This window comes from Mobula birostris, chromosome 19, assembly GCF_030028105.1.
Source record: "Mobula birostris isolate sMobBir1 chromosome 19, sMobBir1.hap1, whole genome shotgun sequence".
In the NCBI taxonomy this organism is placed as follows: Eukaryota; Metazoa; Chordata; class Chondrichthyes; order Myliobatiformes; family Myliobatidae; genus Mobula; species Mobula birostris.
In genome coordinates, this window is record NC_092388.1 from 42,940,911 (window position 1) to 42,955,445 (window position 14,535).

At 40.7% G+C, this 14,535-nt stretch overlaps 1 protein-coding gene across 6 annotated transcripts in view; it reads right to left on the minus strand.

Annotated features, from left to right (window-relative positions):
* LOC140212554 (catenin delta-2-like) overlaps positions 1 to 14,535 on the minus strand; it is a 579,924-nt gene that overhangs the window by 52,584 nt on the left and 512,805 nt on the right. For all 6 annotated transcript variants that reach the window (XM_072283519.1, XM_072283517.1, XM_072283520.1 and 3 more), the window contains 2 exons: positions 12,542 to 12,692; positions 1,744 to 1,966 (listed from right to left, as the gene is read on the minus strand). In XM_072283519.1, the coding sequence (XP_072139620.1) occupies positions 1,744 to 1,966; positions 12,542 to 12,692 (374 nt within the window). The remainder of the gene's footprint in view (positions 1 to 1,743; positions 1,967 to 12,541; positions 12,693 to 14,535) is intronic.

A 14,535-nucleotide genomic window follows, 5' to 3' on the forward strand; every position in this document is an offset into this window, starting at 1 on the left:
AAGGAGTTTAATCTCCCTTAGATGAAGCTTCAGATTATGAAACAATTCAATAAAATAATGAGGTATAAACCAGATTAGAACCTGAGTGTTGGATGTGAATGATTTGGTCCTACGAAACAGACAGTTCAAGATTTGAAAACAGCAACTGAAGCCTTCTTTCATAAAAAATAAAATCTATACAGTAATAGACCAGAGCAAAAATGTCAGCCTCAACACATCACAGCTTTTAAACTGAAGTCACAACTTGGAAGCGTTTCTGTTATCAGGGACTTAAAGTGGATCAATATAAACTATTCTGAAATCAAATTGCAATTGTCAGATCTACAATAAGGTGGCATCAAAATAATGCTTCAGACAAGACAAGGTCCAATCAAATGAATTCATTATGGTTTTATAAGTGTCCCTGGATTTGAGGGGCTCAGTGAAGATAGGGAAGGAAGTAAAGGAGGCAGTGAAGCATTATTATGGTGAATATTGCAGAACTGGTGATTGGATATGACCTTCAGGAGTCAAAGATAGTAAAATGAAAGGGGGGGAGGGGCCATCAACTCTCCTAATTTTTATTTCTAAACAGAAATTCAGATTGGGATGAGAAACAGGAAGTGCACATTAGGTCTGACAAATTATTTTGTCTGGTTCACATCCTCATCCAAATTTACAATGCAACCACAACACATTTAAACACTTTCCAAAGAAAGCTAAACTCCTTCAATTTCTTGGGAAAATCTGGAGTTTAATTGCTCTTTTCACCATGTACTTCCCATTTAAATTATTGCACCGAGAGAGCCTGGTGCACTGTAAAGACTGTAGATGCTGTGAGGCAGTGGCTATTTTGGTCTTGATTTGACCACACTGAAATTCCACCGTGATGTGCAAAAGCACATGGGTGGGTGCTGGGTGAGGCTACGAGAGGGATTTATTGATCATTAGGTTTGATGGGTCCTTGACATGAATCATTGACCTTGCTTTCTTCCAGCATTTTGTGTTTTGATTTGATATTTACAGCATTTACGTGTTTTGTTACGCCTACCTGCCCTTGTGTGCTAAGGAGGGGCAGGGTCAGCATTGGAGACTCACAATGAGAACATGGAAGGTTGCTGCTGAGGTGGTGGCAGGGTGGTAAGGTGATAGATTTAATGAGGGCCTAGTTGTCTTAGAAGTGCCCAACTAAGACCATATAGCCCATTTTTCCTTACACTACTCCAGAAGAAATCTTGCATTCTTGCATGGGGAGTGACTGCTTGGGCATGTCTGATGTGAAAATCCCATTCATGTCACAGGAGTGTTGTAAAATGACCTTCAAGGTTGTTCATTGCAGAGTCTAACTGTTAAGCACGTTCCCCCATGAGGGGTTCATCAACCTCCAGTGCTGACGATTAATCTCTCAGATGGCCGTAAGCAATTTTTTTTTAAAAATGCAAGATTGAATGAAACAGTGCAGTTAACTTCCTTTCATTTATTCTAAAAGTATTGGTGATGGGGATGAAAGATGACAAAATTTATCCGAACACTTAGCAAAAAATTTCTTCCCTCATTTTAAATTTAGGAGTGGAACTGAGGGACTTTGTAATAAAGCTTCCAGAAGTGTACCCAATCAACGTTGGCAAAACTTTTTGACAGCTTTGTTGATCAATGTGATTCCTGACCATTTACTGTGGCCTGATTCATATTTCTCAGCCAGTGTCATTCTACTCTGCAGCCAGCGAGAATCATGGCCCGTGCACATCTCAACTTGTTACGTACTTGTCTCCTTTACTTTTGGCGATGCCGATGAGCTTCTCAATCCCTCCAGAGTCTCGCAAGGCCTTGGCATTTTCCATGTTTTTGGTAATGACTTCATGCAAAGCACAGCAAATGGCAGTAATTGTCTCATCAGAAATGGTTTTGCTAATGGTGCTGCTCCCAGTACCGGTGTTGCTGCTGCCTCCAGGAAGACGGTGAACGAGATCTCGCATGGCATATTTCCCTTGGTGGGGCAGGAAAGAGGAGCATGATTAGACCAAAGGACCATACACATCTCCATATTATTATAAAAGATCACAGAAGTGCTGGAAAAGATAATTTTTCAAAAAAGATGACACCAGAGCTCTAAGGCTATCAGGAAAAACTAAAAGACTGAACAGAGTGAGAATGTCTAATGGTTATTCTGATACAGGTCCTTTCCTTCATGAAGGTGCAGATTTTCACTTATACTGAGAAGCCAAAACAGATTTATGAATATAAGGTAGTCATTAATAAGTTCAAAGTAAGACCATACGATATAGGAGCAGAATTCGGCCACTTGGCCCATTCAGTCTGCTCCATCATTCTATCTCTCTCAACCCCATTCTCCTGCCCTCTTCCCGTAACATTTGATTCCCCAACAAACCAAGAACCCATCAAATTCTGCTTTAAATATACTCAGTGACTTGGCTTCCACTGTCATCCGTGGCAATGAATTCCACAGATTCACCATCCTCTGGCTAAAGACATTCCTTCTCACCTTTGTTCTAAATGGACATCCCTCTATTCTGAGGCTGTGCCCTCTGGTCCTAGACTCACCCATGATAGGAAACATCCTCACCACATCCACTGTGTAGGCTTTTCAATATTCAATAGGTTTCATTGAGATCCCCCCTCATTCTAACAAACCAATCCTCATATGTTAACCCTTTCATTCCTGGAATAATTTTCGTGAACCTTCTCTAGACCCTCTCTGATGCTGGCACATCCTCTCTCAGATAAAGGGCCCAAAACTGCTCACAATACTCCAAGTGCAGTCTGACCAATGCCTTATAAAGCTTCAGCATCACATCCTTGCTCTTATATTCTAGAAATGAATGCTAATATTTCACTTACCTTCCTTACCACCAAATTTGCAAGGTAACCTTTAGGGAATCCTGCACATGGGCTCCCAAGTCCCTTTGCACCTGATTTTTGAACTTTCCCTGTTTAGAAAATAGTCTATACCTTTATTTCTTCTACCAAAGTATATGACCATAAACCTCCCTACACTATATTCCATCTGACACTTCTTTTTCCATTCTCCCAATCTGTTCAAGTCCTTCTGCAGACACCCTGCTTCCTCAACACTACCTGCCCCTCCACCTATCATTTAATCAACTGCAAATTTGACTACAAAGCCATCAATTCTGTCATCCAAATTGATGACATACAACGTTGAAGAGAACTGGTCACAATACGGATCCCTGTGGCACGTCACTTGTCACCGACCGCCAACCAGAACAGCCGTCTTTATTCTTACTCTTTGCCTCCTGCTAATCAGCAAACCTTCTATCCATGCTTGTATCTTTCCTGTAATACCATGGACTCTTGTTAAGCAGCATCATATGCGGCACCTTGTTAAAGGTGATCTGAAATTCCAAGTAAAGTTCAAAGTTCAAAGTAAATTTATTATCAAAGTACAGTGGTGCTAGAAAGTTTGTGAACCCTGGAGAATTTTCTCTATTTCTGCACAAATAAAACCTAAAATGCGATCAGATCTTCATGTAAGACCTAAAACTATATAAGCCATTCCTCCTTACAAAATTGCTTCAACTCTGGGTTGTTGGTGGGCTTCCTTGCATGAACTGCTTGCTTCAGGTCCTTCCACAACATTTCTATAGGATTAAGGTCAGGACTTTGACTCAGCCATTCCAAAACAAAACTTTTTAAACCAGTCTGTTGTTGATTTACTCTTGTCTTTTGGATCATTGTCTTGTAGCTTTATCCAACTTTTATTAAGCTCCAGGTGATGGACTGCTACCCTGACATTCTCCTGTAAAATGTCTTGACACAATTTTGAATTCGTGTTTCCTCAATAATTGCAAGTTGTCCAGGCCCTGAGGCAGCAAAGCAGTCCCAAACCACAATGTTCCTTCCACAATGCTTCACAGTTGGGATGAGGTTTTGATGTTGGTGTGCAGTGCCCTTTTCCCTCCAAACATAGCAATGTGAATTTCTGCCAAGAAGTTCAACTTTAGTCTCATCTGTCCACAGAATATTGTCCCAGAAGCATTGTAGAACATCCAGGAGGTCTTTTGCAAACTTGAGATGTGCAGCAAAAGAGAGTAGTGGTTTCCTCTGTGGTGTCCTTCCATGAACACCATTTTTGTTCAGTGTTTTTCTTATAGCAGACACATGAACAGAGACTTTAGCAAGTTCTAGAGATTCCTGCAGGTCTTTTGCTGTTACTCTTGGTTTCTTTCTCACCTCCTTCAGCATTGCACGTTGTGCTCTTGGTGTGATCATTGCAGGATGCCCACTCCTATTGAGAATATAACAATACTGAGCTTTTGTGGGTAATTTCTCTTACTGTGGACTGAAGAACACTCAGGTCTTTCGAAATGCTTTTGCAGCTTTTTCCAGCTTCATGCATCGCTACAATTCTTCTTCCAAGGTCATCTGAAAATTGTTTTGATTGAGGCATGGTGCACATAAACAGATCCTTCTTGATCAGAGCAGGCTCTATCAGTAACCTGACTTTTTGTGTGTCTTTTTGTATAGAGCAGGGCACCTCTACAACCCACACCTCCAATCCCATCTCATTGACTGGAACACCTGACTCCAAATAGCTTTTGTCGAGGCATTACATACATTTTCCAACAAATACATGTAATATTAGATCATTTTTCTCAATAAATAAATGAACAAGTATAATGTTTTCTTGTGTTATTTATTTAATTCGGTTCTCTTTATCTAGTTTTAGGATCTACGTGAAGACCTGATCACATTTTAGGTCATATTGGTGCAGAAATAGAGAGAATTCTACAGGGTTCACAAACTTTCTAGCACCACTGTATATATTCTGTATGTCATCATATACAACCTTGAGATCCATTTTCTTATGATCATATTCCATAAATCCAATAACCATAATGGAATTAATGAAACCAGTGTGCAAAAAACAATCTGCAAATATGAAAAGAGAGAAGATAATAATAATCATTATAATAATTGCCAGCCGATTAGCCTCTCAGCCTCGTTGGGCAGTCAGCCACTCAGCTGCTGAGACTCAGAGCACAGGTGAGGAGCCGGGCTCGCTTTCCGGTTCTGGGGGATGGCCTAGGATCTGGGACATAAAGTGCGGAGAGAAGACATCCTTCAGTGTAAAATCAGGCATGTCCACCCCCCCTCCACCCCACACCCCCACAGTCCTGAATCAAATCCAGACATGTCTGTACCCAGATCAGATGGTGCTCTGGTCAGTGTCTGTTCTCCATGTTAGGGGCGGCGAAAACTAAAACCTGTCTGTGGGTTTGAAAAACAATACCCTTTCACTTTAGAAATAGAGAGATGCCTAAGGAACAGAGTGATACAGGCACTGCCTGTGGGTTGCCAGGGCATTGCTGGAACTAGCGCTGGTCAGGATAGTACGTGAATTGCTGGCCGTGCAGGCACTGGGAAACCCGATAAAGATACTGCCAGCATTCGAAATAGCCCACCAACACCACAGGCTGAAGGCTGCTGCAAGTGTTTCTCAGGGGAAAGGTCCACTTACAACTGAGAGCACTCAAGCAGTTATGAGAAGAAAGACACACATGAAATAGTCATTAGAAATAAACACATTGATCCTGTGTGTATATTATCGAGTAATGGAACCTGAGACCGATATGGCAGCATACAGGGCCAAAATTCGTCGATAGTTTATAGCACAACGTCCCTCCATGCAAGTAAATGCATAATGAATAGCAGGTCAATGTAGATAAAAATAACAACAAATAAATAAGAAATAAATATTGAGAACATGAGAAGAGCCAATGAGACGGCATTTGCTGTAGTTCTAATTGGAAAGGACCCAAGTCGCTTCTCAGGCAGGTGCTAATATGTTTCATCACCAACCTCTCAGAACACTTCATCACTCTGGCTGTGATTGCTGCTGGATGATAGTTACTGAGGAAGGTTCTCAGGCACTGGTATAACTGAAGCCTGCTTGAAGCAGGCGAGTACCTCAGACTGCCAAACTGAGAGTTTAGAAATCTCAGTGAATATTCCAGCTAGTAGATCAGCATGGGTCTTTAGTACTTGCCCAGGTAACTTATTTGGGCCGGATGCTTTTCGAGGATTAACCCTCCTGAAGGACGCTCACATGTTGGCTTAGCGACTGAAATCACGGGATCATCAGGGGCTCCTGATGGTTCCTCCATGTTTTGACAGTTTAATCGAGCACAGAAGGCGTTATGCTCAGCTGGAAGGGAAGCCCTGCAGGTACTTAAGGTGTTTGATTTTACTCTGTAAGAGCCCTGCCACATCTGTCGAGCTTCCTTCATTGATTCAGGTTTAGTCCAGAATTGCCACTTCACCTGTAAGATAGCTTTCTGGAGATCGTACCTGGATTGCTTGTAACTTTTTTGTCATCTGACTTGAATGCCTCTGACCTGTCCATCAGCAGGTTGTGGAACTCATAGTTCATTCAGGACTTCTGGTTGGGGAAAACTCTGCATGACTTTGTGGGGATACATTAATCTACAACTGTTTTATAAAGTTTGTGACAACCATGGTGTATTCATTCAGATCCAGAGATGAGTCCTTGAAAATGGTCCAGTCCACTGACTCAAAGAAATCCTGTAGCTGCTCCTCTGCCTCCTGCGGCCACCTCTTTGCTGTCCTAATCTCTGGAGCTTTGCCCTTTAACCTTTGCCTGTATGCAGGTAGGTAAAGGTCAGCTAAGTGATCAGATTTCCCGAAATGCGATCTAGCATGGAATGCTCGGCATTTCTTATCTTAGTATAACAAAGGTCTAGTGTGTTGGGACCTCTGGTGTTACAGGTTACATGATGTTAGTAATTGGGCAGGGATTTCTTCAAGTGAACCTGATTGAAATCCATGACTACGATATGAAATGCTGTTTCCTGTTTAGTGACAGTGGTATCTCAAAATGCAGTACCTCAAGCACTTGATTATAGTCACCACCAGTGGTATGTAAACTGCAGTCAGGATCATGGATGAGAACTCCTTTGGTGAATAACATGGACAGCATTTGATCGTTCGGTGTTCAAGATCAGGGGAACATGAGTTCAACAAAATCGCCACATTGGAGCACCATAGAGCTTATCATGAAACACACATCTCCACCTTTTGCCTTTTCCAAATCAGCAGTTTGGTCCATCCAGTGTATTGACAAGCCTTCCAGTCTGATCACCATATCTGGTGTACTGGGAGTAAGCCATGTCTCAGTAAAACACAGAACACAGCAATTTCTCATTTCCCGTCAACACACTGATCTTGCTCAATTTTGTTCCCCAGTGACGGCACATTTGCTAACAAGATGCTGGGTAGAGAGGGTCTTATTCCTCTGTGTTTCATCTTGAAGTCCCTTCCTCTAGCATCACTTCCAGCCTTGTCTCCTTAAAGTTCCCATACCTGCTTGCTTGAGAATTAGGTACGCTGAGTCCTTCAAAATATCATGAAATCTGTGGTTCATTAGGTCAATTTAAAAGTACAAATGTATATTGCATAAAGGATAACTACATGCTGCAAAATGTAGTGAGTGTAATTCAAAAGAGGTTTATTTAGATATATTGAACATAGCCTACAGAACACTGTTGTAGTTCGCTGGCATCATCTTAATGATTCAGTCATCCACTAACTCTCCTTTGTCTATCCTGCCTGTTATTTCCTCAAAGAATTCCAATAGATTTGTCAGGCAAGGGTTTCCCCTGAAGGAATCTTATTAAGTATCTATATTTCTCAATCTCCCTTGAGATTCATTTTCTTGCAAGCAGAAACAGGAACAAAAAAAACACAATATAATTTACAATAAACTGTACAAAAACAAAGTCTAACAAACACGAATTGGAGTTAAGCTCAACCAATATCCTGCAAGGTAATGACAACTAGATGAAAATAAAACTAGAAATCTAGTGCTTCCCATGATTTTAAGAACATTATTGTATCCTTAGTACAATCTTAACATAGGCAACTCATGTTGAACCTTTTTGTGCAGATTTCCTTTCCTCTCCTTTCTCCATTGCACCAGCATCCTTGCCTCACTTGGGTTACCCAAGTTGCCTACTCTTGAAGCACACCACCTTCCCAGACTATCTGCGAAGTACAGAAGATACTAACATCAAATATTAGCAGCAAATATCCAACCGGGTGGTATTTGACCATCAGTCCGATCTCACGCGATCTTTTAAAATTCAAACAACATTCAACAAAAATGTAAAAATCAGCAAGGTTTTTATGTCTATAATCTTTCTTGCTGGTTGTCAGCACAATGAAAGAATAATCATCACAAGGCTTTGAGACTCCAGTGCAGTCTTGAACAATTGTGAATCCTTTAGCTGACTGCTGTGAACCAGACTGCGCAAATGGCCTCCACGAATTCACAGTCTATGAAGACCCCTAGAAATCTCAACGCAAAGTTGAACATAAAGTTTAAACTCCACACTAGATCTTTCTACTCTATGCTATCTCACCCTCTCAATAGGTCCATCCATTCTTTCACACTCATGTTTACCTTCCTTCATCAATGGTGAAAACACATGAAATAAAGGCAGACAAAAATTGATTTGCGCAGTTTATATAATATTAGTTGTGAATAGTGATTGCTACACGAAAACACTCACAACTTTAAGGGCCATGTCATGTTACAAACGTTGCAGCAATGGTTTGTGGAACGTTCCAGAGACAATTTGCAAAGTGTTCTTTAAGAAACTACAGCCCGCTTGTGTTCGCAGTGCCTTGTGCTTAAGCTAATAAGTTTTGAAATGTTGAGGTTCATCGGAGGTTAAGAACATATAAATTACTTTTTTCAATTTTCCCCTCTTTAGTTTTAACACAAACATTCATGACTGAAACAACCATATTTGGAACTAAGGCACTTAGATCAACAACACAATGAAGAGGCACATGAGGATTTGTGTAAAGGGGAGTTTGATGGTCGGTACATACTCAGTGGGCTGAAAGGGGACGATTCCATGTGTATGAACCAATGATCCTTTTACTCTATAAATCATCTCAACCTCACCCTCAAACAGGATTCTTATAACTTGAGCTTAAATGTCACAAAAAGAATACAAATACATCAATGAAGGTACGAGGAGAAACAAACTTCTACCAGAAAAGAGAGATATGACTGATTAAGAGAGGCACAACAGATTGTGAGAAGATTGGGAATGGCCTAATACGGGTCTTTAAAATTCTGCAGGGTCTGTAAAGTATAGAGGTTGAGAATATATGTTAATTTGTAGGAGATGATTGAAAGATCAAAGACAGAAGGGTTTTAGTTTTTGATCGTGCTACGATGGTTATTACTGGTCTAACAGCCAGAGTTAATCATATACAAGAATTCAGATCCCACTGTGGCAGCAGCTGGGATACTTAAATTTAACTAACTAATAAGTAGGGAATTTAATGTAGAAAGCTAGGTATGGTCACTACTATAACATCATTAAATCCCAGCTAGTTTACTAAGAGCCTTTGCTGGTCTGGCCTCACAGTGGTTCTCAAAGCAATAACATGGTCATCCCTGAATTGCCTCTGCAGTTCAGGGCAGCGATTTACAGCAAATGTTAGCTTCATACATATTTTAAAAGCTATTTTAGTCACTCATACATTCAATAAAGAATTCAGGTCAAACTATTTTAATCAAAGACTTGTGAGAACATTGAAGTTACTCATTTTGGGAGAAGCTGAGACAGGTAACAGAGAAACCTTTCACAGGCATTATGATGAGAGGAGATCAACAGTGGGAAGAGATTAGTTTGGACCATTCGTACTACCAGCCTACTGGACATAAAATATCTACTTTTGTGCTGTAGTTACCATGCATTTTTAAGTAATTTTAACTCTTCAAAGCCTATTACCCGGTAACTTTTCTGAGCAAGATTTTGAAATTTAAACATGGAGGGCAAACTAAGAAATTAAGTTGCTGAGATGAGAAAGCGTTGTTGAGGAATTTAATCAGAAATGCGTACTCATCTGTGACAATTTTTGTCAATAACCATCTCTATTTTTGTTAACTGGAAATGAAATGCCATTCAGCAACCAGTGAAGCATATTAAAATTTCTATTGAAGGGACAAATGGATTTGATCCTTGAGGAAAAATAAGAGTATTAGAACGCAGAGGAAACTTTTTTGAAAATACTGCTTACAGTTCATGGCTGAGAAATAACACTTCATCCCTGATTCAGAGGTCTCAATTGATTTTTGAACACATAATCTAGACTGAAATTCCACAGCAGTGCCGCAGGATTTCTATACTGGTGGAGGTGCCACCTTTCTGAGGAAATATTCAACCATGGCAAAATCTACCCTCTCACATGGCTGGAAAAATACCATGTCATTATTTCTGAACTGTGCAACACTTATCCCTTAACCATCATCACAAGAAAACAATCTTATTATTGTTTCATTTCTCTATAAGGGTTATTTTGTATAGTTCAATTCAGCTGCCATCTTTTCTACACTACACCAAGAACAGAGTTGAAAATCACTGCAATCAAGATATTCGGTCATTGTGAATGCAATGTTCATTTCTGTCCCTTCCACTAATCCTTCCAGCTTTATCAGTTAATAGATCATATCAAAATCACTAGAACTGATGAACTGACTTTTACATCACTTGCTGTGGGTGGAACTGAGTTGGAACCAGAATAGTTATCGTGAAATCATGGAGGGAGGGATCCACAGGGAACACTCCCTCCTTGATTCCCTTGTGCATTTATCCCTCCCCATTAATCTCCCTCCTGGCACTTTGGCAAGCAGCCAAAGTTCTACACCCGCCCACTCACCTCCTCCCTCATCTCCATTCAGGGCCTCAAACAGTCCTTCCAGTTGAGGCAACACTTCACCTGTGAATCTGCTGGGGTTGTCTATTGTAACTGGTGCTCCTGATCTGGTCTCCTCTACGCTGGTGAGACCAGTCATAAATTGGGGGACTGCTTCGTCGAGCACCTCTGCTCCATCTTACCAAAAGCAGAATTTCCCAGTGGCCAAACAATTTAATTCCCATTCCTGTTCTGACATGTTGGTCCATGGCCTCCTCTTGTACCAAGATGAGGCCACCCTCAGGGTGGGGAAGCAATACCTTATATTCCAGTCTGGGTAGCCTCCAACTTGATGGCATGAATATCTACTTCCTCATCCCTTCCCCTCTTCTTCTATTTCCACTTTGGCCTCTTCTTACCTGCATATAGACCCTCCCTGCTTCGCTCCCTCCTTCCCTTTCTCCTGTGGCTCACTCTCCTCTCCTATCAGATTCCTTCATCTCCAGCCCTTCACCTTTCCCACCCACCCGGCTTCACCTATCACCTTCTAGCTCTCCTTTTTCCCTTCCCCCCACCTTTTTATTCTGGTGTCTTCCCCCTTCCTTTCCATCCTGATGAAGTGTCTCAGCCCAAAACGTCGACTCTTTCTTCATTTCCATGGATCCATGGATGCTGCCTAATCTGCTGAGTTCCTCCAGCATTTTCTGTATGTGTTATCATATTTGTACGAACGGGATGCCGTTCATTTTTGTATGGTGGAAGCAGTGGGTTTGATGTTACTTTCTGAATGACCTTCATGTTCTTTCTGTTTCGTTGCTATCTGGAGAATACAAATTTCAGAGTTGTATATGAATACATGCTTTAATAATAAATGAACATTGAACCTTTTGTATTTAGAACTTTAATTTCAGAAGTATTTTATCCATTGTGAAATATTTCAGATATACTTTGGAACTGAACAGGAGAAAACTGCATGCTCTCTCTAAAATCCCATTTAGCAATATAACAAGGACCACACTAATTTGTGCAGAAATGCAGTCAGAAATTCATGCAACATGGAAGTTCTAAGAAAAAGGTACAAAGTCCAAAAATATCTATTTTTAAAGAATGCTGATAGTTAATGGGTTTTTACAACCATTAGAAGAGTAAGGTTGCAGTCAAAGCATCTGATGTGAGGCTCTGTAATTACAACAATAACCTGTTTAAAAAAAAGCACTAAAGGCAACTATGAGCTTGAGACCCTAGAATCTAGACTTTTCAAACAAATACTGGCAATTATGAGTAAGTGAAAAGTGGGAATGTGGAAAAACACAGAATTGAACGAATGTTGAGAAAATTAAAGAGATAGGGTGAGATGAAGTTATAAGGGAATTTGAGGGAAGGGATGCGACCTTCCAAAGCCGAGGCTTTGCTGAACTGCAAGTCAACAAGGGTAAGAAAAACAAGAAAAGTTGACGTGAGTTTGACTTAGGTCAACAGAAGCTTGGATGCACTCCGGTTTACTGAGGATGTTGGATGGGAGGCCAACCAGAAGGCTATTGCAGTAGTCAGGGATGCACCTGGGAATTTTAATTCAACTGTATTGGAAGGATATGTTAAATGTATATATTGATATAGAAATATGATCCTGTCTATGCTTCTTTACAGATAAGCCTTCAGCCCCGCTTGCTGCAACTTGCACATACTCGTGACAATAGACAAGTCTGAGTGTAATAAAGAAAACACGAGAGGTTTCCCTTCCAAACTGCTCATAAGTCTCAGAGAATCAACTCTGCTTTTCTAATTATCCTGGGAAATGCTTTGCTGCCAATAGCCCAAAAGAAATGCAAAGAGTTATCCTTCCACCTACCTATGAGCTCCTTGTTTCTGACATCCAAGGCCATGTTCCGCAACGCAGTGGCGACAGCACAAACCACCCGGTCATTGTCGATGCGCAGTAGCTCCACAAGAATGGGCAAACCCTTCTCCTTGCGTACCGCAGCACGGATGTAAATGGACCACTGTGAACAGGAACAGGAACATGTTGGAAGCAGACGGAACTAGACAACGGGCAATGTTCTGATGAAGGGAAGGTGGAGATCTTCCCTACTATGTATTTCCACTGACATAAACCAAACATTAGAAGATAGATGCTGAGATTCACGCTGGACCAACATTTGAACGGACTATGGCTTAAACCATGATAAACAGATTTAAAAAAGGAATGGGTTCGATGGGTAGATACAGAGAAGCTTCTGCTTGTGCAGAAGTCCAAAACTAAGGGTGATAAGTATAAATTCAAGAAGCAAATAAGGTAAAACCTATTTAATCATTGTGCGCAAGAAAGTGGCAGTGTTTACACAATGGAGGTGATCTGAAGAACCCAGAGTCCTTCACGTTGGAATGAAACTGAGGAAGACAGGAAAAGAAAGATAAGTGAAGAAAGAAGTGAAGAAAATAGGATGGTGAAGGTTCTGTGGAACTTGCTTCAGGGTAATAAATTCAATGCAACTTAGTACAGTAAAAACAGGTAAAAATATATCATAAAGGCAATGTAAGTTGCTGTCTACAAAGTTTTATTTACAATTGAATGAACAATGCACAGGACATAGAGCAGCTGATTCACTCCATCAGAATACTGCCAATGTGTTACTGAAGGAAATTTTTAGACAAAGCTTATAACCTAAGAGTGGTTTACAGTAAGAAGTTTAAGGAAGATGACCTAATGTTAATGCCACCCAGATCATTAAGGAATAATTATTTTAATATCTTATGAATAAGGTGTGAATTGAGGGCAGTGTGGTAGTGTAACACTATTACAGCACCAGTGAACTGGGTTCAATTATTCTGCTGTCTGTAAGGAGTTTGTACGTTCCCTCTGTGACTGTACGGGCTTCCTCTGGGTGCTCTGGTTTCCACCCATATTCCTACAGGTTAGTAGGCTAATTAGTCACATGGGTGTAATGGGGTAGCATGGGTTATTGGATCAGAAGGGCCTATTACCATGCTTTATCTCTAAATAAAATGTCTTTGAAGTGACTTCCAGTGAAGAGACACAGATACAATGATTAAATTTAAATTAATATGAAGATAATGAAAGCAGCCTTCTCCAAAGAGATACAGGATAATCCATAGGAGGATTTCAACATAACTGGGAATTGGGCCAATTACATTCACTTTGAGGTAAGTCCCTCAAACGGGAATAAAATATAATATGCAGGAAAGGAAAATGTAATAAATAAAAAGCAATGTACAAGGAAAATTAAAGAGATCTAGCTATCCAGAGGAGCAATAAAATTGCACTCCAGCCTCAATTAAAGCACATAATTTGCAGTGTGCCAGGTGTTGAAGGGTGTGAGAGAAGTGAGTGCAGATACTATTATAAGGGAGAAGGTGCTCAAAAAGCTGAAAGACCTAAAGGTACATAAGTCACTCGGATCAGATGAACTGCACCCTAGGGTTCTGAAAGAGGTAGCGGAGAGATTGTAGAGGCATTAGTAATGATCTTTCAAGAATTATTGGACTCTGGCATGGTTCCAGAGGGCTGGAAAATTGCAAGCACCACTCCACTCTTTAAGAAAGGAGGGTGGCAACAGAAAAAATATTATAGACCAGTTAGCCTGACCTCAGTGGTTGGGAAAAGGTTGGAATCAATTATTAAGGATGTGGTTTTGGAGTACTTGGTCACGCAGGACAAGATAGGACAAAGTCAGCATGATTTCCTTAAGGGAAAATCTTGCCTGATGAAGCTGTTGGAATTCCTTGAGGAGATTACAAGTAGGATAGATAAAGGGGATACAGTGGATGTTGTACATTAGGGTTTTCAGAAGGACCTTGACAAGGTGCCACATATGAGGCTGTTTA